At 36.4% G+C, this 23,114-nt stretch overlaps 2 protein-coding genes and 1 long non-coding RNA gene across 4 annotated transcripts in view; 2 read left to right on the top strand and 1 right to left on the bottom strand.

The window, feature by feature from the left end:
• The window catches only part of cog6 (component of oligomeric golgi complex 6), a 68,350-nt gene extending 54,561 nt beyond the window's left edge, over positions 1-13,789 (bottom strand). The window contains exons 1-5 of one of the 2 annotated variants that reach the window (XM_067365406.1): positions 13,345-13,789; positions 10,385-10,557; positions 9,524-9,667; positions 5,823-5,894; positions 5,548-5,606 (exon numbers count right to left, since the gene is read on the bottom strand). In XM_067365406.1, the coding sequence (XP_067221507.1) occupies positions 5,548-5,606; positions 5,823-5,894; positions 9,524-9,667; positions 10,385-10,537 (428 nt within the window). In that variant the 5' untranslated portion in view covers positions 10,538-10,557; positions 13,345-13,789. Of the gene's footprint in view, positions 1-5,547; positions 5,607-5,822; positions 5,895-9,523; positions 9,668-10,384; positions 10,713-13,344 lie in introns of those variants that run through there. The other variant, XM_067365405.1, reaches the window with a different exon arrangement.
• Positions 11,964-15,040, top strand: LOC137004784 (uncharacterized). Its single transcript, XR_010892182.1, has 3 exons — positions 11,964-12,083; positions 13,202-13,278; positions 14,736-15,040. It is a non-coding gene; the product is annotated as an uncharacterized lncRNA (long non-coding RNA).
• A 4,549-nt stretch (positions 15,041-19,589) lies between these two features.
• Positions 19,590-23,114, top strand: part of LOC137005097 (lipoma HMGIC fusion partner-like) — a 111,197-nt gene continuing 107,672 nt past the window's right edge. The window contains exon 1 of the mRNA XM_067365878.1: positions 19,590-19,854. The gene's annotated coding sequence lies outside the window, so the exon portion shown is untranslated. The remainder of the gene's footprint in view (positions 19,855-23,114) is intronic.

Here is a 23,114-nt window from a genome sequence, read left to right as displayed (position 1 = left end):
TTCTGTCCTCCGAGAAAGAATGACAAGCCATGTCCTGACCTGTCCCTTGCAGAGCTGTCCCTCTGGGGACAGACACGGTCAGGCAAGGTTAAAAAGCAGCTGGACAAGCAGGCACAATCCCATCTGGCTGATGAAAATGTCACTGAGACAGGCAATGTCCCTACAGAACAGCAGGACAACATAATGTGGAAGGACACTATATACATATTAATAGAATACCAAATGTGACTCCATATGGGACAATGCAGCTAAATGTATATTATTAGATGTAAAGTAGACATACTCTTCAGTATTTTATTTTTGTCCCCTAAAGTCAACTGAATGGCAGTCCTAATTTAGTTTTCCTGACCATTTTCTCACTGACCCCTAAGATGTAGTACATTAACGAATTTTCAATTTTCTGAGCAAAAAGGTCCACTGTATATTGTCTATATAGTGCAGCACTCACACCGGAGTCACTTTCAAACCAAGCAGCTTTCTGTTGGTCAACGCGATGAATCTTAACTGCTTTGTGAAATCAGCGTGAGAAAATCTTTTGTCCTCATGCGAAGTTTCCTCATCCTTCTAAATCACAGGATATTTTTTTTTTTTTTTTTTACCATGAAAATTCTGGGGATTTTGTTTGCATTGCCCCATCCCTGAACATTACAAAGGATTTTGACACTCTAAGGGGCCCTTGACACAGAAGACATTTTTGCATTTAAAAAACAAGAGGCAGGGCAGTGAAATAAATAAAAAAAAAACAACAAAGTCTAGAGCAGGGTTGCCAGATTTTCACAACAAAACCCACCCAATTGCTACTCAAAACTAGCCCAATCGTGTTTCATGGGGGTCCCATGGTAAAAATGCAAATGGTAAAAATTTGCATTCCAGGAGCTAAAAATGATGTTATTTGGCTTTGCTTAAACCTACGGACATGAAAAACAACCCGCGGCAACAGTGTAGAAGTAGCCCAATTCTGTGGGAAAACCTCAGACTTGACAATGCTGGTCTAGAGACCACGTTGTGTCATGTGCAAGACACGGCAAAAGACGTGAGCACAATGTTCAAATAGAAAAATAAATGGAAACGCGGCCCAGTAGATTTCAAAAATTAATTCTGTGTGGATGTACCATTAAAAGTTATGATCGGCTAACCTCTGTGTACCACCACACTTTCACATTGTCTGTTCTTCATCTGGAACAGGGGTGTCCAACCATGATTCTAGAAGCCCACCTTCCTGCAGAGTTTAGCTCCAAGTTAAACATACCCAAACTATGTTTTCAGGATAAACAGAAAGTGATATTGGGGCACTTCCAGGCAAGTGTGTTGGGGTAAGTTGGATCTAACTTTTCATGATGTTGGCCCTAGGAGCAGGACTGGATACCCCTGATCTGGGTGGACAAAGTTGCTGAATATTAAACAGGTTTTGCTATGCAAATTTCAGTGATCATTAATAAGCTCAGGGTTATGGCATCATAAACAAGCCATGTTTGAGGAGAAAGCTTTTGCATTCAGTAGACCAAGCTCTTTTTTCAACAAAAAGAGGAAGGGAAATCTTGTTTACCGTGACATGTCCCCTTTAAAATGAATGAATTTTAAACCTGGCATGAAATGAACATAAGCATTTTTATTGGCCTGGACAAATATTTCCTGACAGCGCCTTACAATACATTCCAGAAAAATGACCTCATTATAGTTTCATCAATGTCTCTCTCTCTCTCTCTCTCTCTGATCCATCTCTTCTCTCTCACCTGTCTGTCTTTGTGTGCCACTCTGTGGATTTAGACAAACTCTCCTGCTGGACGAGTACAGGGTTGATGGTAGTAGAGCGTGGAGACACCAGCTGTCCATCACAGCTGTCAGCATTTCCTTTGGTGCCAAAATCAAGGGCCGTTCCGCAAGGTCAGAGATACGATGGACTCTTGCTTCTAAAACAACAGGATTATTTCCTCAGCCAATCTCAGACTCGTTTAATCGCACAAACCTCTGAACTTAGCTCATCTCTTTATCAAAAGATCTTGTTCTGTCTTCACAATGTTCGCCTTCCTCATTGAAGTCTTCATCTCTTTTCCAAAGCCTAATGAGTTTCCAACCTACCGAGACATCATAGGCGCATCCCTGGTGTGAAGTCTGTTCCAAAAGTTATGTTGCCTTCAAATACCTTCTGTAAGGCAGCATCACATTTATCCCTCACTTAGAATGCAATTGCACTATGAGTTTCTTGTAGACTATATTTGAAATTAAATTTAATGTAGTAGTATGTAAAAATTTGCTTAGGACTAGGGCTACCCCCTAATAGTCGATCAAACATTAGTCAACGAGAAGAGGCTTAGTCAACCAAAATTTTATTAGTCGCAGGGGGAAAAAAATTCCACAGGAAGTTGCGAAGTCTGTGACGGACAGATGATTAACAGCTGGTCTATGTGGTAAATACAGTACATCGGGCAGGACATCCAAAAGCTTGCCTATCATCATTCATCAACCTCAAATATGGCTTATCATCTGAAACGTAAGTAGTAGCAACTTGACTTGGCCGCTAACTTTAACGTTAACCTAGAAAAATGTGGGCTATTCAAGTGTTTGTGCGGAGTGTGAAAGCTGAATAGTAACGTGCTTACTCCATAACAGCCAACATTGAGGCGCCGGCGCGATCACTTGCACTGAAATACTCCGACATTTTTGGTCACACAGATAAGAGTAATACATCTTTTGAATCTGTGAAGAGTCTACATTTATTTGTGCGCACTCACAGTAACATCAAAACATTGTGCTTTTGTAAAATAATGAAAGCAAACAGGGTGCGCTTTCTACCGCTTCTCTCTGTGAACTTGAGTGCGCCAATAAAAAAGAACCAAAACTCAATGTAAACTTGCCTCACAGACATATAGAAAGCTAAATGTCTACTTTTAAATTAACCAATTAAACTGGAAAACAAATATTCTCATGTAATACATATGAGACGTGCATAGGCAATCTTAAGGGCAGCCTTACTTCGGACTAAATCCACCAGAATCTGCAGCAGTATTAGCAAACAAACAGATTACAAATCACTGCCTCATAGCAATCATCAAAACTGAATATAGTTTTCTACATTTCTAAACCCTTTAAATACTCCACTCACTGTCAATCCCACAATCCCCTGCATAAGCCTTCCGGTCAGCTCTCGTAGACTTAACAGAAAACACACACTCAGCTCCACACCAGTGGACACATACATGCTGCTTAGAAGGTAGCTGTCCATAGAAAGCGGACAGCAAAGTACTTCACTGCTATTTGTCTCTCTCCACATCTCATTGGTCCACCAAATGGCACACCACAGCCCGGCAGAATCAATGCCCTGTCAGCCCTCTCTTCAATCAGTTCCACTCAAATGACTTTCATGGGCAGTCTCCCAATGGCCATAAACAAGTATATTTCACCAGTGAGGGACATAAACATGATCTCTGGGTTGCTGGAAGTACAAGATGTGCTGAAGTTAGAGCCTTGATTTATCATTCTGTGCCTTCATCTTGAGTCTCAGACCTAGAGCCAAATTCCCTGATATGATATGGTTTGACCAATCAAGTCAACAAGTAACAGTCTCATATACCAGAATCCTCTTCTCTCTGTGTCATTCCTTTTGTGTATCGCATTGTCTCGTTATCAGCAGCTAGCTTGTAATCAGTTGCATTCAAAGCTAGCAGCAAAACAGATAAGGAAATATTAATTGGAAATGCAAAACTACACCATCATAGTATATTGTATAGTATAATGGAGATAAACATTTTCCAAAAGAAGACAATGAATGCTTCATTGACCTCATCAAAAGTTGGACATCACAGTGCACAGCAGTGAACATGTGCACACTCTTTCAGATTTCTCTGATGTATAAATGGAAATGAGATTCTTGTAACACCGCAGTCTTGTTGTCATCTGCTCTGAAAGGCTGCCCTGCTGGCACTGCTCTACTGCTAAGAATAGTCCAACATTGTGATGTTTACCAGAAATAGAACACTGTGGTATTCTGGTAGGAGTGCTTGATATTCATTAATTACAAAGACAAGAGTTTTAAATTAAATTACAGAACTTTTCTTCTCATTTTAGAAGCAAACATCAGCGCATAGAAACAGAATAAATGGCAACGGGAGAAATTATCTTATAATGTGATTAGTAACACACACAGTGCATTGTGAGCCATTTAAAGTCTTTGCGATGTGCTGGAGTAGACTTTATAGAGTGTTAGACTCTTGCATTGCCAACATCTTGATCAAAAATTGATGCACCTCTTAAAGGGTTAGTTCACCCAAAAATTAAAGGTGCCCTAGAACTTTTTTTTTTTAAATATGTAATATAAGTCAAGGTGTCCCCTGAATGTGTCTGTGAAGTTTCAGCTCAAAATACCCCATAGATTTTTTTCAATTCATTTTTTTAACTGCCTATTTTGGGGCATCATTAGAAATGAGCCGATTCAGGGTGTGTGGCCCTTTAAATCCCGTGCTCCACGCCCCAAGAGCTCGCGCTTGCCTTAAACAACATAAAAAAAAGTTCAAACAGCTAATATAACACTCAAAATGGATTCCTGTATGTAGAATATGAGTGCCCATCTGTTTTCAATGCAGCTAACTTCATGTCATCTATGCATAATTAAACTTTGACGGGTGAGGCACTGATAAAGACGGTCATGCGACACTGTTAAGTAGTGGCACTAAGATGCCATGTGCTTTTTTTAAACCATTTTCATAGGTTTAACATTACATTATCAGCTCAGAAAAATACCCTAATTTGACCAGAAACATCAGATACCAGAAAACGTAAAGGATAATTCTGCTATGAGTCGGGCAAGACTTCCACATTCAGGAAAAAGAAAAGCCAAAAACAATGCCAAAATAGAGTTAACGTTTTTGAACTTGAATAAGCTTGGACCGTACTAAATGCATACATATTCCCCCGGATTCACAGACAAGGCTTAAGCTAGTCCTAGACTAAAATGCATGTTTGAGCTGTCTTAACTCAAAGTTGCTTGGACTGACATATCTTAAAATATTATGTCAGTGCCATTGTTTTGTCTCAAGATGCACACCAGAAATGTTTTTTTCTAGGATACATTTATAAAAACTACTTAAATACCCTAATTGAACTAAGGCCTAATCCTGGTTTAGGCTAAGCCCTGTCTGTGAAACCGGGCCTTAATGTTTTAAATATTCTATTATATTATATAATGCCTTTTATTTTTACTTTATTAATAACGATTAATAAACATGAAAGCTTAAATGTCTGACCTTTACTCTATTTGATGCTAAATAAAATCTGTGTAAACTAAAGTTTAATTTTGTGTGAACTATACACAATACATATCGTCACGATCCATGACACATATTGTTGCATTTTTGTACTGCAACATATTGTGGCGGAATGTGTTGTTACACTGCAGGCTCCATATGATATTTAGTACCACAGGGACTTTTTATTGTATTGCAACTCTTGTACTTTTGATATTGCTTCAGTATATGCCATCGGCAAGCCTGCTCTCCAGCTATTGAAAACCTCATATCAGTCAAACACTGCAGAGCATTACATCAGACTCACTTCTCTCCTTGAAGTTTGTTGGTCTTCACAATCAAGTCCTGGGTTTGTTCTTTAGCTGCCTGTTGACACAAGGAACATAAAATAGCATGTTGGCATGTTGGTCCTTCAAAAATGTTCATTCAAATATCTTCTTCAAAATCTTGAAATGGCTTTTAAATTTTTATTTTGTCAACATTCTGGAGTACATTAGCATATAGATTACCTCAGACATGGATATAAAGCACCAAAAGTCCCATTTTGATTTCACATGGTGAAAAGCGAACATGCGTGATTACCTTTAACCTGTTGGTCATTTCTTCACAGCAGGAGCTCATAGCCTGAACATCTTCATGAACACTCTCTAGTTCCTGAAGCAGAAAGACACACTTAAGATCTCTGAAGATGAGTCCAAAAAGCAGCAGAAGGTACAGAGGTTATGTGCAAATGGAGCAAAGTTTATTATGTATATTTAATTTACATTTAGTCAGAAGCTTTTATTCATAAGAATTTATAATAAGAATATTATTTGAAGCACAGTACATTTCATAAATGTGAGCAGATTTTTGTAAGGATTTTGAAAGAAGTCTCTTATGCTCACCAAAGCTGCATTTATTTGATCTGTGATATTGTGAAATATTATTACAATTTAAATGTGCCCTAGATTCAAAAATTGAATTTACCTCGGCATTGTTAAATAACAAGAGTTCAGTACATGGAAAAGACATACAGTGAGTCTCAAATTCCATTGTTTCCTCCTTCTTATATAAATCTCATTTGTTTAAAAGACCTCCGAAGAACAGGCGAATCTCAACATAACACTGACTGTTACGTAACAATCGGGGTGTACACCCCCAATATTTGCATATGCCAGCCCATGTTCCCAACATTATGAAAGGCATTAGACAAGGGCAGAACTTCTGGATCTGTGCACAGCTGAATCAACAGACTAGGTAAGCAAGCAAGGACAATAGCAAAAAATGGCAGATGGAGCAATAATAACTGATATGATTCATGATAACATATTTTTAGTGATATTTGTAAATTGTCTTTCTAAATGTTTCGTTAGCATGTTGCTAATGTACTGTTAAATGTGGTTAAAGTTACCATCGTTTCGTACTGTATTCACGGAGACAAGAGACGTCGTTATTTTCATTATTAAACACTTGCAGTCTGTATAATGCATAAACAACTTAATTCTTTATAAATCTCTCCAACAGTGTAGCATTAGCCATTAGCCACGGAGAACAGCCTCATATTAGCTGTTTGAACTTTTTTTATGTTGTTTAAGGCAAGCGCGAGCTCTTGGGGCGTGGAGCACGAGATTTAAAGGGCCACACACCCTGAATCGGCTCATTTCTAATGATGCCCCAAAATAGGCAGTTAAAAAAATTAATAAAAAAACAAAACTATGTGGTATTTTGAGATGAAACTTCACAGACACATTCAGGGGACACCTTAGACTTATATTACATCTTTTTTTAAAAAGTTCTAGGGCACCTTTAAAGTAATTGTTTTCTATTTTAATACATAAATATAATTTATCCCAAAGCTGAATTTTCAACATCATTACTCCAGTTTTCAGTGTCACTTGATCCTTCAGAAATCATTCTAATATGATGATTTGATGCTCAGAAAAATGTCCTATTTCTTATTATTATCAATTTTTATGATGATCAATGTTATTATTATAATCAAACAGTTGTGCTGCTTGTTATTTTTGTGGAAACCATGGATTTATTTCCAGGATTCTTTTATAAATAGAGTGTTCAAAAGAGCAGTAAAGTCTCACTTTTGATCAGTTGAATGTGTCCTTGCTGAATTAACATGTATTAATAACGTGTATTAATCTTAAGTAAAATGCATGAATATACATTGTAATTTAAAGGGGTCATGACATGAGAAATCAAATTTGCCAAATTTACATTGATCTTTTGACATCAAGGTCTTTGTACCAGTAAAACATCCTGCAAGTTTCATAGCTCAAAACATCTTCCTCATTATAAACAAAGCATTAATTTAATCAAGTTCCAAAAACAGCTCGTTTTGATATTGTGGGACTTGTGACGTCACATGCTCTCTTAATGGCTGACGCTTGCCTACACCAGAAGTGTTGCATTAAAAGCAAATAGAACCCATTGTAATCACTGATGCTGTCTACACTGGATACAGTATATAGATGCACGTTCAGTTTCTGACATACTCCACACACTTGAATCTGTTGACAACAGGACAAATGAAAGAGTGAAAAAGGTTTATTTTTAATGGCATCCTGGATCATGTCAGAGGACTATATGCTTGTTCAGAGCATTTGATTTTGTAAACGAGGCACAGTGTAATGGAGAGTTTGCAAAGAAACTTTCTGAAAGATGAAGCAGTCAGCTCTGTATTGGATCTGACAGCAGCTGCATCACAAACTGTAAGAAAATTATTTAATAATGCTTTGTCTGTAAATTACAATTTTATATGGGTAATGTTTTCAAAACACTTACTCATGTACAATAGCAAGCGGGTGTTGATACTGTGTCATGTACAATACCCTTAGCCAGTCATAACAGTGGCCATTTATAAGCCTTAAAAGGAGTCACCCCTCAAAAAGGTCAAAAACTAAATTTGAAAATAATCGTTTTATCACATACACTGATCAGGTATAACATTATGACCACTGACAGGTGAAGTGAATAACACTGATTATCTCTTCATCATGGCACCTGTTAGTGGGTGGGATATATTAGGCAGCAAGTGAACATTTTGTCCTCAAATTTGATGGGTTATTAGCAAGAAAAATGAGCAAGTGTAAGGATTTGACGGGTTCAATTGTGATGGCTAGACGACTGGGTCAGAGCATCTCCAAAACTGCAGCTCTTGCGAGGTGTTCCTGGTCTGCAGTGATCAGTATCTATCAAAAGTGGTCCAAGGAAGGAATAGTGGTGACCCGTTGACAGGGTCATTGAAGCACGTGGGGAGCGAAGGCTGGTCCGTGTGGTCCGATCCAACAGACGAGCTACTATAACTCAAATTGCTCAAGAAGTTAATGTTGGTTCTGATAGAAAGGTGTCAGAATACACAGTTCAACGCAGCTTGTTGCGTATGGGGCTGCATAGCCGCAGACCAGTCAGGGTGCCCATGCTGACCCCTGGCCGGGTGCGTGTGCGTCACTTACCTGGGGAACACATGGCACCAAGATGCACTATGGGAAGAAGGCAAGCTTGCGGAGGCAGAGTGATGCTTTGGGCAATGTTCTGCTGGGAAACCTTGGGTCCTGCCATCCATGTGCATATTACTTTGACACATACCATCTACCTAAACATTGTTGCAGACCATGTACACCCTTTCATGGAGACGGTATTCCCTGGTGGCTGTGGCCTCAAGAAAATGCGCCCTGCCACAAAGCAAAAATTGCTCAGGAATGGTTTGAGGAGCACAACAATGAGTTTGAGGTGTTGACTTGGCCTCCAAATTCCCCAGATCTCAATCCAATCGAGCGTCTGTGGGATGTGCTGAACAAACAAGTCCGATCCATGGAGGCTCCACCTCACAACTTACAGGACTTAAAGGATCTTCTGCTAACATCTTGGTGCCAGATACCACAGCACACTAATGAAGTCCATGCCTCGATGGGTCAGGGCTGTTTTTGCAGCAAAAGGGGGACCAACAATATTAGGAAAGTGGTCATAATGTTATGCCTGATCGGTGTGTGTATATATACATTTCTTTGTGTGTGCAAAATTTTGTATTAATATTATGAGTTAACCTCAAGGAACATATAAAAAAAACATGTCATGTTTAATCACATTTAATTAATGTACAACATAAGATGACAGATCATAAAAAGCCCCACAGGCAACTTATGTAATGTAACAGTTTTGGATTGTTTTGGTCTGAGCTGCTTCATAGAAATTGTTGTCAAAAAATAAATATATTTCTGCACCTATAAACCTACAATGAACTTCCAAGTTCCAACAGCTTGTGCTCTACTCTACCCTGCCTGTGAATTTACCTCTGTCACTTCTTTAAATATCCGTACAAACTCTTCATTGATGGACAGGCTGCGTCTCTCGATGTCTCCCCGCAGGTTTCTCCTGGTTCTCAGGCTGTTCTCAGTGAAAAACACAGAGAGAGATTTCAACGCTTCCAGCATCTCCTAAAAATAGAGAAAATAAATGAGACAACAGGACCTTTACTGCTGATTTTTTGTCAACTGCATCCTACCTATAACCCATACGACATGAAGATCATGGCTAGAGACATCAAATTATATAATTCCATTTACAAAACACAATATATGTTCTGATCAAAGCAATATGTCTAATCATTACAGCAAACCTTCACCAAGTGTACTGCGGCAGTACAGTACAGTGATGGTATGGAAATTCAACGGACTTTCGGTATATAAGGCTGCATTTATTCAATTAAAAATTCAGTAAAATCAGTACTATTTTGTTTTCTAATCTAGTATATGCTAATTCATTGATTAATAGAAAGTTTGTAACAATGTAGTAATCTTTGCTGTCACTTTTGATCAATTGAATGTGTCCTTGCTTAATAAACGCATTAATTTCTTTTTTAAAAAAAAGAAAGATAAGTAAATATCTAAGTAAATGAACGTTAGTATTTTTTACTTTCATGTACCATTGATTTAGCGTGTAATATTATAACATGATAAAGGTTTTTATATAGAGTACACCACAGTACTGACATTTTGGTACTTTTGGTGCTATCTTTGCTTTATTATCTCTGTTTAAACCAAGGATGCAGCATTTTTTCCCCTATTATTATAAATTATACTTGTAAAGAGTACGTAGTGACAGGTGCACTGCGAGGCTAATAAGTTAGCTAGTGCGACCAAACCGACACAGACCTTGTCATTTTCCAGCCTGGTCTCCAGGATCTTGTTGAGTTTTCTGGACAGAGGGTTGTTGGTCTGTGAGGGCACATTCCCGCTGCTGTTAGAGATGTGAAGGTTTGAAGCATCAGTTGACAGATCTGCTTTAGTCTCTGCCATCATCAACATCCACGTCAACCTCCAGGAAGCTGTTTTGAGTAACCAGAAAAACGTCCCACTGTCACAAGTGCTGAACACTTTAGTTCCGCGTCCCAAGTGGTACCACTTTGCTCTTTGGCTATGTTGTGCTGAAGGGAAATGTTTAGAGTCGGCATTAAATGGGAATCTTTTCTTCCCTATTGTAACGTCTCGGAGTGAAACGAAAAAACAAGAAAAAATGTAGGGCGGGACTCGGTTTTGACGGGTTGCCCCGCCCTCGCGTCAGTAAACACGTCATCAGAGGGGAAGTTACTGTCAAAGACTATAGAATAAAAAGGGACTTTGTTACTGTGCACGGATAAATCATTATTCCCCCAAGATTTTGATTTCATGGAGACCTTAATAAATAATGTTTGAAATATTTTAATATATTTTAGCAAAATATGTTTTATAAGGTAAATATAAAAACATCTCATATCTTTTACTAAATATATTTTTACTTTATTATAATAATATACAATAATAGCCTTATTATTATCATTATATTTTTAAATATATATATATTTTTTTTCTATAGTAATTATACACAACTAGCCTATACTTAAAAAACAATAGAAGGTTATGGTATGTCCCCATTGTAGGCTATATAAATGTGTGCATTTCAGTCAGGTTTTGTGTACATTGTGGAGACCAAATGTCTTAATAAGGATAGTAAATTATAAAATATATTATAATTATTTATACAACAGTTCATTCTGGTTCTCGAATCTGATTGGCTGAGAGGTCTTTCCAGCCATGCGATATTCTAGGAACCGTTTCACCATTCAAATCACTCACTCCACTGTCAGCATTCTTACGCGAGTGTCATGGTGGATGAGCAAACCCAACATATTAGATACTACTGTTATTTTGTAATGGAATGTTGTTTTTTAGACAAGAATTTAGTTGTTTAGAGCTCAGATATGCGATTTATATATAAACATAGCACCTATTTGAAAAATTGTTTCGATGCTTTTGTAGATGTGAGCTGCAGACCATCAGTGACCGTTCAGTGCTCATGTACCCGCAGAGAACAGCTTCATCTCGCCCAGTGCTTTGGGAATTTGCTGCTGGCTCTTATGTAAATAGTGTTTAAACATGAGGTATAAATCGCTTTGGGCATATCAAATTGGCAATCTTTGGTCTTATTAATTTATTACTTGTTCCAGAGCTAATAGATTTGGCTTAAAGGTTATATTAAGTTTCATAACTACACTCTAAAAACTCCTGGGTTATTTCTTTAACCCATTTTCTGGGTTATTTGTGTTGGGTTAAAATTATGGATTATTTTTTCAGAGAGTAACCATTTTCTGGGTTATAGGGCTAATATTTTGACCCAATTCCTGGGTTGTTTAGGTTTCTGGGTTATTTTTCAAAGAGTAACCCATGTTCTGGGTTAACGCCCCTCTCCCTGCCCCCCGCTGTTGTTCTGGAATTTTCTCACAACAGTCGTTTGGAATAACCGTCACTTGAACTTGAACGCACTCGATCCGTTTTGGTCTGGGCTTCTTCGGTGCAACTTCGTCGCGTATTCAAGGTAAGCAAGTATTTTCAGTGTCAATGTAACGTAAAGTTTTCTGTGTCCATGTCCCCGTTGCTAGTTTAGCACCATTTGTAAAAAAATGACCATGGCTTACCGTGGTAATTCTGTGGTGAGCATGTAGCCGCCTGCGGATATCGCAACAACATCTAACTAGTTTAAAGTCCGTGTAAAGTCAAAATAAATGTGTGTTTTGAATTTGTCAGACTAAATAAGAAAGTGTTATTAACCACCCAGCCAAATTTGAATGATTAAAAATAACGATAAGTTCATGAAATTAGGTGTCAAAATGGTTGAAATGCTTTTTACACATAGTTGAGAAACGTGTGACCTATTTAATGTGTTTAGAAGGAAATGACAACTGTGCTGTACTTATCTCATTGTTATAATACTGGTAATAATACGATAGGTACGTGCAGCTAGTGGCGACTTCATGCCGCGTTAAGGGGGTTGAACACCGGACGAGAAGCGCGCGCCGCGCCGCGTCTAGAACAACTCGAGGTATCGTGTACTTTCTCAGTTTATGGCCAGCAATATTGTTATGTTTTAGGACATTGTGGAATTAAGATAATGTCAGTATGTTATGAGTGTACTGTATAATTAAATACAACCGTTGCTGAGTATGCAGTCTGAACACTTTAAGTTACCTCAGAGCGTCCGTTAACTGAATGGAGAATATCACCTGAAAATCCAATAACATCAGCAATTTGTATTCATGCAGCTGATTTCTGTAAATTAATGTAAAACTAACTTTATATTGCAGCACATGGTGAAGTCAGTATATACATTAACGACGATTTGAGACAAATAAGTGTAAATTTAATATAAATCTATGTAACATTACATAGCGCGCTGTGGCGCTGCAGGATTTTGAACAAGGTCCTGAACCGTTGCTGGGCGCCGCCGGTGTGTGTACACTCATAGAGAATAATGTGTTTGAATATAACGTTACGCTTCTCTTCCGGTGTGCGACCCCCTTTAGCCGTGGCTAGAGCGACGAGGCTACAGAATACCCAGCTGCGCTGTGCTTATCATATTATACAGTGCTGAGTAGTGAGAGTTAAAGAAGCGTGTCAAGTCTTCAAATTGTTGCTAACCTCTATTGTTTTCTCCAGGTCATTTTAAATGTACAGCTTTGTCGCTGATAAGCTAACTGAGTGGCGGATGTCTGAGCTGATAGAGAATTTTAGAGGTGAGCGTTTTACTCTTTAAAGGGATAGTTCACCCAATAATGAAAATGTGATGTTTATTTGCTTACCCCCAGGGCATCCAAGATGTAGGTGACTTTGTTTCTTCAGTCGAACACAAATGATGATTTTTAACTCCAACCGTTGCCGTCTGTCAGTCTTATAATGCGAGTGAATGGTCACACAATTTATAAGAGTCAAAAAATATACTTAGACAAATCCAAACTGAACCATGCGGCACGTGACGACACATTGATGTCCTAAGACACGAAACGATCGGTTTGTCTGAGAAACCACTATGTCAGTTGGACATAGTGGTGTTTTAGAGGTAAAAAATGATATAAATCATTTTCGGTTTCTTGCACAAACCGATCGTTTTGTGTCTAACTGTGTGTTCACACCGCCGGCGGCGAGAACGTCAAAGTGACAGGAAGTCATTAATTTTCAATAAGAGCACGGCGGCGAGCTCCGGCGAGAGCGGTGCGGCGCGGCGCGTTTTGGACGATGAGAGCGGCGAGGAGAGTTGAAATCAGGTTAACTTTATGGTAATGAGCTATGACGCGGTTCGGCGGCAACCAATCGGAATGTAGATGTCCTCGCTTGACAGGCTTCCGATTGGTTAACGCAACTTGTCATTTACTTTGACCCTCCCATCGGTTTGAACGAACAGTACAGCGTTGTTGGCAGGGCGGCCAAGGTGACTGTTGACGCTCTCGCCGGCGGCGGTGTGAACGCACGGTTAGGACATCAATGTGTCGTCACGATCCGCAGGGTTTAATTTGGACTTGTCTAAGCATATTTTTTGACTCTTATAAATTGTGTTACCATTCATTCGCATTATAAGACTGACAGACGGCAACGTTTGGAGTTAAAAATCATCATTTGTGTTCGACTGAAGAAACAAAGTCACCTACATCTTGGATGCCCTGGGGGTAAGCAGATAAACATCACATTTTCATTTTTGGGTGAACTATCCCTTTAACTGCCCTCATATCATCTCTATACCTAAATATTTTTCTTTAATATGGCTTAAATGTGTCAGTGCAAGATTTTGTGACAGTCACAACTTCTTCGACAGTGGGGAATGCATCTCTATAATAACCCTTATAGTTAAAAGATACTTGTGCCTTGTCTTTAAGCTGTTATGCATAATAATAGGCCAGATATTTACCTTCGCATTAATGTCATTATTACACTTGTTAATGAAAGAAAAGATGGACAGTATAGACTGTCATTCACACAAAATGGGTAGTGCTGCAAAAGAACCACATTAGTTAACTAGCAAATTGGGCCAGGTTTTTTTTTTTGTTGTTGTTGTTGTTTTTAACAAAAAAACAAAAAAAAACAGCATTCCCATAAAAGTGATTATTTGTTAGCTTGATAATCAGAGTGTCCGGTGAGTGGTTCACAATTGTCTCGACTTATTAACAATACTCATGTTGTCTTGTTTTCTGTCTTTCAGGTGAAGACAGAGATGAGGAGGCATTTCTTCTCTTAGATGAGGACACTATCAAAACTCTTGTCCCTCAAGTTCAATCCAGTTATTGAATGTTGTCAAATGTTTGAAAGAGAATGAGTTGTTTATTTTTCTATTTTTTCTAATGTCTAATGTTATTACAGTGTGACCTAAGATAAATAGGTCCAAGTGTGTAGAGTTTATGTAGAGTTTAATTTAATTTTAATGCAATAAAAATGTAAAAGTGCTTGAAGTGTGTAAGTGCCTGAAGTTTTATTTTCTGAAATAAGGCATACTGGCATAGTAACCCAAGTTAGGTTATTTTTGACCTTTGGTTAAAAAGGGACCTACTCATTTCTGGGTTATTTCAACCCAGATATTGGGGTTGTTCTTTTGACCCAGAAGTTGGGTTATATTAACTACAATTTTGGGTTATTTTAACCCAAAATTTGGGTCAGGTATTTGACCCAGAATTTGGGTCAAAAAGAATAACCCATTTTTCTGGGTTGAAATAACCCAGAAATTAGTTGGTCCCTTTTTAACCCAGGATTTGGGTCAAAAATAACCCATAATGGGTTATTTTTGACCCAGGAGTTTTTAGTGTGTATATTTGCATTGAAATTAAATCCTGTACTAACTAGAGCGCTGCTTTTGTACGTTTGACTGAACTGTTTGCTAGTGTTTATTTCCTATTTTACTTCTTACACTGTTATAATGGCTATTGTTGTTAATTTAAATATTATTTTTCAATAAATAACATTTTATATAAATAACATGCCATGGTATTGAGAAAGAGTCTGTTAGTGTTTTAGACTTCAGTGAAAGTTACATTAATACACCACGAGATGGCAGCAATTGAGTGTGTCTTTATGAGTGAGTCAGTCGCAAAGACTTTTATATTGAAATGTACTGAAACAACTAAACAAGGACGTTTTTACTTTAAACAACATCTTACGAGACACAACTGACAAATGCATTGACTATCGCTGTCATGGGAATGTCTTAAATGTTAAAAGGACAAACATATCACTTCCCTCAGTGGACATTCAAACTGATTTTGTGATTATGATTGATCTGAAGAATATCATCTCGCTTAGTTGATCTCTCTCTCATAGTACTGTAATGTACTCTACATATTACAATGAGTTTCAATGAAGTGACTCAACGTTACTAGTTTTAAAGTGACGTTTAAGAATTAATAATGGGGGCTTGGACTCAACTGTTAAACTGTCAACTTGAGATTTGTATCTGTGGCAGAAGAAGTAGTTCCTCACAAAAGAGGGTTTTTAAAGACAATCCATTGTTCTTTTTTTTATTTATTTACACTCTTGTGCCATTGAACTGTTGTATAATAAACGTAATATCACTCATAGCCATGTGATATGGCTGTACATTAGCATGACTGTGACCTACGGCCGAATTACAGCCGTGCTGATATAGAGCAATATCGCACGGCTACGAGTGTGATATTGCTTATATATTGAAAATGTAAAAATGCAGAAAGGGTTGTGTAAGGAGGCTTAATATTAGAAGAGACATTATCTCAATATATTTATATATTTAAAAAATAATAATAATAAATAAAAGTCAACAGAAAGTATCATCTGTTGGAAAAATCTGGCAGACCCATGAGAATGAGAGCGGTTTGGGTTGTTTTGGGGGAGATTTAACCAGTTCACAAGTTCACAAACATAATAAAAGTGATCTTTTGAGCTGACACACCTTGCTGTCAATTTAATTCCATAACAAATGGCGCCTGTAATTGTTGTCAAAATACAACAAATCACTTCAGACCAGTGCCTTGACATTAACTTCACCTTGCCAGAGGGAAAAGGGGAGTTACCTTGACAATGAATAATCACAACAACTACAGATATTGCACCAGAGAGGGCAAACACAATTGAATTTCAACCCATTTCTCCTCAGAGGGATTAAATGGAGAGTGGAGGTGGGGCACAGGGTTACACTCTCTGTAGTGTTTCAGGATGTGAGGCTTTGTGAATTATTCTTATAGTCTCCTCTCCAGCACGCACCACTTTACACCAGCATCTCCTGAGCTTTACTAACATACTGCTAGTTCACACCAAGAATGATAACTACAAAAAGATAACTATAATGACAACTAGCGTCCACACCAATGTATAATATTGTTCTGTTTATAATAAATGCATAAATGCTGCAGTTTTGTCTCTTTAAATCAGCATGGATTCTGATTGGTTGTCAATGTTTTTATGGTTAATCAGCTGGAAAAAGTTTTTCTGAAAATTATTCCAACGATATTGTTTCTCTGTGCTGTTTTCGTTATAGTTGTGCTCTGCTATTCTTTTATATTTATGATATTTACAGCTATACCTTTATCATTATCGTTATAGTTCGCATTCTTGGTGTGAACGGGCCTTAAGGAGAACAAACAGCTATTTATTTGTACATTATTTTTTATCCATTTATATTTTATACATTCTTGTTTTATTCTTTGTTTGTTTTATGGTTCGATTTGATGCAAGTATCAAATCTTTGGAAATCTTTTTTATTTTTTAATTTTTTTTTACATTTCATAATTGTTTAACTGTATAAATTTAGTTTTAAAAAAAGCCTATAAAACATTTAAAATAAAGATGTTGGAGGATTCTACTTTAATTTTTCTTTTCTTTATTTCTAGATCAGCTTCTTAAAAAAATCTTTTTGATGTCACAGACCTCCGAATATGATCACCCTAGTACTAGGAACCCCTCTCCAAAAAAAAAAAAAAAAAAAAAAAAAGCTAATATCTTTATCTGCAAAGACTTATTTGGTTTATATTATGTTACATTATTTTTTACTCTATACTTTACTGTTAGATTATTTATTTATTAAATATTTTTTTATTTATTGAATACATTTGTATTAATTAATACATTTTAATGTATTATTATTTAAATTTATTTAAATCATTTTTTTATTTTAAGCTAATATATTTTAATTCAGTTAAACTTATTTTTATTATCTATTTAATTTTAGATTGTTTTGTTTGTTTTCTCTAGTCTAACCTTTTCCAGGGACCATCCCTACTCTTTTGTACTGCAGTTCAAAAACCTCTTTAGACCAGGGGTTTTCAAACTTAATGATGCCAAGGACCCCCTAGTATGATGAAACTTTTATGAGGGACACCCTTCCTAAAAACCATCTATATATTTTTATATATGAAAACAACAACAACAACAACAACAACAACAACAACAAAAAAACATTCAAACTATAAATAATAGATAAATTAGATAAATAATAGGTTTGGCATTATAAACACAACATATTGTTTCCAAATATTGCTATAATTAAAGGTGCAATGTACTGTAAGATATTCTGTCAGCTAGAGGCCTATTCAAAACAAAGGCGTAGCTTGTTGATGCCAAGTTTGAGCGCGGAATCTTGGGACACGGTCTGCACATCACAGCCGATGGAGAAAAAAATTGGTTTAGGACTCGGGAAGAAGTCATGTTCATGGATGAGATTATTAACGTTACTGTAGTATGAAGCAGAGCAGATTGCGATTGCGCAACACACGCCTGACGCCCTCCCATACAGAACTTTTATTATGCCACAGTCGCCGGCGCCGCTTCCGCTTTTCCGGTCATGAGGTAACGCAGCTCTGTTTATCATATTAGATACATTTGAGAGTGTTGAAAATGATGTTATAACTTTACTCAGTTAATATTGCTGTGAGACACTGTTGCACACTGCAGTAAGATCGATTTTAGAATATCATGAATGCTGGATGGCTCGTGTTGATAAATGGCATGCAATTAATTTTAAAACATATTGTATGATTGAGAAAATGCTGTATTACTGTTACTAAAAATAAAGCTGCATGCGATTATGCTATGTTAGCTACTTGACAAAATAGTGTTTTTCTTTGAGGCATGGTAAAGCACTCTCAGAAAATCAAGAAAATTAGATTTAAACAATAAGAGTAAACGTGTTGAACTATATAACAACAATTAGTTTTCTGTCTATAAATATATCAAAACAGTTGTTCCCTTGTCTATTAAAACATGTAAATATTAAAACGTCTTTGGTGTTTATATGGTTTCTACCGGAAACCGAGTTGACGCAGGGCAGGTATGATGCAATTGACAGGCGACTCCACACACGTCCCGGAGCCTTGGTTAAAATTGCAATTTTCTCACGATTTACAAATAGTTGGAAACATTTGGGATATTGTAAGTACTCAGGTAAACAAAATATTAAACACTGGCCTAGTGGTTTTTGGATATTTTACTGCAAAAATCATAATATTATCATAATAAAATCAATATTGCAGCTTTAATGTTGGATTTATAAACCTGAAGAAGAACATTTTCAATAAAAAATTATTTGGATAAGCAACTGTCACAAGAAATGTATATAAGCAGATTTAACGCAGTACTGCGTTAAGAATACAACCGTGAGCAAGATAAAGGGGACTATAGTGAGAAAAGCAAACAGATACAAACAGAATGTCTTTTATTTTCAAACGCAGGTATTCGTCTCAAAAATCGGTGTCAAAAGCAGGTTCCCATTGTGACAACATATAGACAACATTGCCAGCTGTAAGTTAGCTATAAGTTAACTGCATTTTTTTTTTTTTTTTTTCAGCTGGGCATTAATGTTCTGTCGGGTTTTTTTTTTTTTTTTTTTTTTTTTTTTGTAAAGACTTTAAGGTATATGTCTGTATAGAAACTGATTTTAAAATAAATCTACCCTGAGAAATATTATTGGAGTAAAACGTGTGACAACTAGCCCCGGTGTGAATAAAAGTAAACAGGACAGTGGGCGGAGCTTCGAGGACGTTAGAGAGTGAGGGAGCGCGCTCGGACTCACAGTCTGACTGCTGCCACACTGCGCTCAGTGCAGGGACACGGGCACACTGCTCAGTATTTCGCGTCTCTTATTAAAGACACTGGGATTATTTCAACGCTTTCCTGCAGGAGTGACAGTGAACTAAACACAAGCTGACTTCAGCAGACCTCAATTAACGGAATTTAACGCGCGTTTTCTGCGTGCGCAGAGCGAGTTGAGCCCCGTTCAGCGGACAAAGTTTATTTCTGCTTCACGGTCCCATGAAGCTGGACCGGAGTTTGAATTAACACGCCAGTCAGAATATATCTATGTAAGTTATCACACACGATGGGTGTTTTTATGGTTATTCATGTTTTGGCATGATGTCGTGCTTGTCTTTTGCATGGCATGAGTTTATATCATAACTGTCATAAATGTATCATTAGTAGCCTACTGTTAATAGCTTATAGAAGATCAGTCTGTTGAGGAGTTTTCCCGGAAACCTTTCTTTTCTTTTCTGTAAAAATTAGATGTTTAAGCCCCTTTAACACCTCTCATAACACTTTGTAATAATTTACATTCATATCATAAAAAATATGATTACATTAAGCCTTATAATCCTTAACACCCTTAGATAAACATCCATAGGCTATAAATGTCAAGAGCACGGCTGATCTGTTAAGCATATGTCTTATTAACGAGAATTATAATTACTGATTATGAGATTCACACACTGAAAAGTGAAAATGTGCAGTTATCATAGGATTTATTCCAATGAGCCTTAAAATTAGTTTTATTAACTTACTTTAACTTTTAGATTTGTCTCAATTTCAAATAATGACATTTTGACTAATAAAATCAATAGATTTTACCAAATCATTTTTTTCTTTTCTTTTTTTCTTTTTCTTTGCTAGTGTCCCTCTGCAACCATTTGTGTAAATATTAGATAAATCAGCCTTATATGGAGTTCTGTTCACTCTTCCTGCACTGTTTTAAAGAAGTTGAGTGAAACTTTCATTAACCACATGAACAAACATTAAATTAAACTCCAGAAGCTTAAAATCATTAAAGTTCATTCAGATTCTGTAGTTAGACATGCCATGAAATGTTGATTAATTCTTTTACATTCATTCATTCATTTAATCAATCATTTATTTATTTAAAGTATTCAATCAATAATTTTAATTTCTATTCAGAACTATTGCTCTCATTGTCATGGTAAAGTCTAGGGAGAACAAACAGGAATGGGAATGTATAATTGATTGTTTATTTGTTTATGCATGTTCTCAGAAGAAAAGAAAAGAAAAGAAAAGAAAAATGTTTTGTTAACATCTATTGATTTTATTAGCCAAAATGATTCAAATCTAAATATAGTAAGTTAAATAAAGTAAGTTTATAAAACTAATTGTATTTTTTACATTCTTTTGTTTTAAGTTTGTTTTTAGCTTATATTTTTCAGTAGGTGTTTTTGAGGAAAACATAATTACTGCCGTGTTTACCAAGTTAAAGATATCAAATCTTTGGGATATGTATAGAATTTCCATGTCATATTGAAATGTAAATTCAAATGTACACTAATCACCTGTTACACTGTAAGTGTGCAGTAAAATTATAAAATTAAGTTGCCAGAAAAGAAATATTTAGGCATATAATTTGTATACCAAGGCAGCATTTATTAAAATAATTTAAAAAAAGCATCATTACTCCAGTCTTCAGTGTCACATGATCCTTCAGAAATCATACTAATAGGCTGATTTGGTGCCCAAGAAGCATTTCTTATTAATTTCAGTGTTGAAAGCAGTTGTGCTGCTTAATTTTTTTTGTAGAAACCATGTTAAAAAATTTTTTTCAGGATTCTTTGATGAATCGGATAAACAAAAGGACATTTTATTTGTAACAGAAATATTTTGCAATATTATAAATGTTTTACTGATACTTTTGATCAATTTGATGATCCCTTGCTAAATAAAAGCATTATTTTCTTTAATAAAAAAAAAAAAAAAAAAATATATATATATATATATATATATATATATATATATATATATATATATATATATATATATATATATATAATCTTACTGCCCCTAAACTTTTGAACAGTTGAATAGTGTATTCTAGCGCAGTGTTTCTCAACCAGGGGTCCGTGGACCCCTAGTGGTCCTTGACATAAAGCCAGGGGGTCCTTATAAAATATCTGAATATGAATTTTTGTATATATTGACATTTGACATGTTCCCATAAAAGAAGAAGATAATATATGTATAATATAACTGACTATATGACTAAATATAGGACAAATCAACTAACGTAGTAGTAAATTATAGTTTATTACATTTGGTCGTCACAAAGTCATTAATGATACCAATGAGTCAATTTTATTCTGGGGTCCTTGAAGATGGTTCCAAATATGATGGGGGTCCATTACTCAAAAAAGGTTGAGAATAGCGGTTCTCAACTCTGACCCTCAAGGTCCACTTAGTGTATGTTTACACGACAACAATGTACTAAAAACATAAAAGTGTTTCCTTTGTGCAGGTGGTGGTGGCGTTGTTGTGGGTTGTGGAGATTTCATATTAGAAATGTACAATAATAAATGCACAAAGTTTATTGACATAGAACTCATGTTTAATGTGATAGTTTAATCCTTACATCTACTGCAAAATGAAATATTGTTAGTCTCGAGAGTATTTACATTAGTGAATAAATATGTGTATCCACAATAAGAAGAATATAAGATAACACAAGATAAAAGCGACAACAGGCACTTACAAAAATCCAGCGGTGCACTTACAGTGTGCGTGTACTCTTCTGATGATGGAATTCACATCACGTGCACTCTACGCTGACCCTTGCATAATCGTAAAAAGTGAACTATACTTTGGGCTTTAGTTGACATGTATTTGCAGTCAGTAGAATGTATGTTGGTGGGACCATCACAATAAGTGTTAGCAGATATTAAGCAGAAAGTCTACAGAAAGTCTAAAGTGTTACCAAAGTTTTGAGTTTTTAGTTGTTAAACAGCCCCTTTAGTTCCTGCAGTGTTTAGCTCCAACCCTAATCAAACACATCTGAACAAGCTAATCAAGGTTTTCAGGATTACTAGAAAGGCAGATGAGTTTGTTTGAGGTTGGAGCTAAACTCTGCAGGGAATTGGATCTTGAGTGCCAGAGTTGAGAACCCCTGGTGTACAGTGGCATGAAAAAGTATGTGAACCCCTTGCAGAATCTGTGAAGATAAGAATTATTTTAATAAAATAAGAGGGATAATAAAAAACGCATGTTATTTTTTGTTTAGTACTGTCCTGAGTAAGATATTTTACATAAAAGATGTTTGCATTTAGTTCACAAGACAAAACAATAGCTGAATTTATTAAAATAACCCCATTCTTAAGTATGTGAACCATTGATTCTCAATGTGTGGTTACCTGATGATCTACGACTGTTTGTTTGTTGTGTGATGGTTGTTCATGAGTCTCTTGTTTGTCCTGAGCAGTTAAACTGAGCTCTGTTCTTCAGAAAAATCCTCCAGCTCCTGCAGATTCATCAGTTTTCAAGCATTTTTGCATATTTGAACCCTTTCCAGCAGTGA

The sequence above is a fragment of the Chanodichthys erythropterus genome, chromosome 17, assembly GCF_024489055.1.
Source record: "Chanodichthys erythropterus isolate Z2021 chromosome 17, ASM2448905v1, whole genome shotgun sequence".
NCBI lineage: Eukaryota > Metazoa > Chordata > Actinopteri > Cypriniformes > Xenocyprididae > Chanodichthys > Chanodichthys erythropterus.
This window is presented reverse-complemented; position numbering and strand designations above follow the sequence as displayed.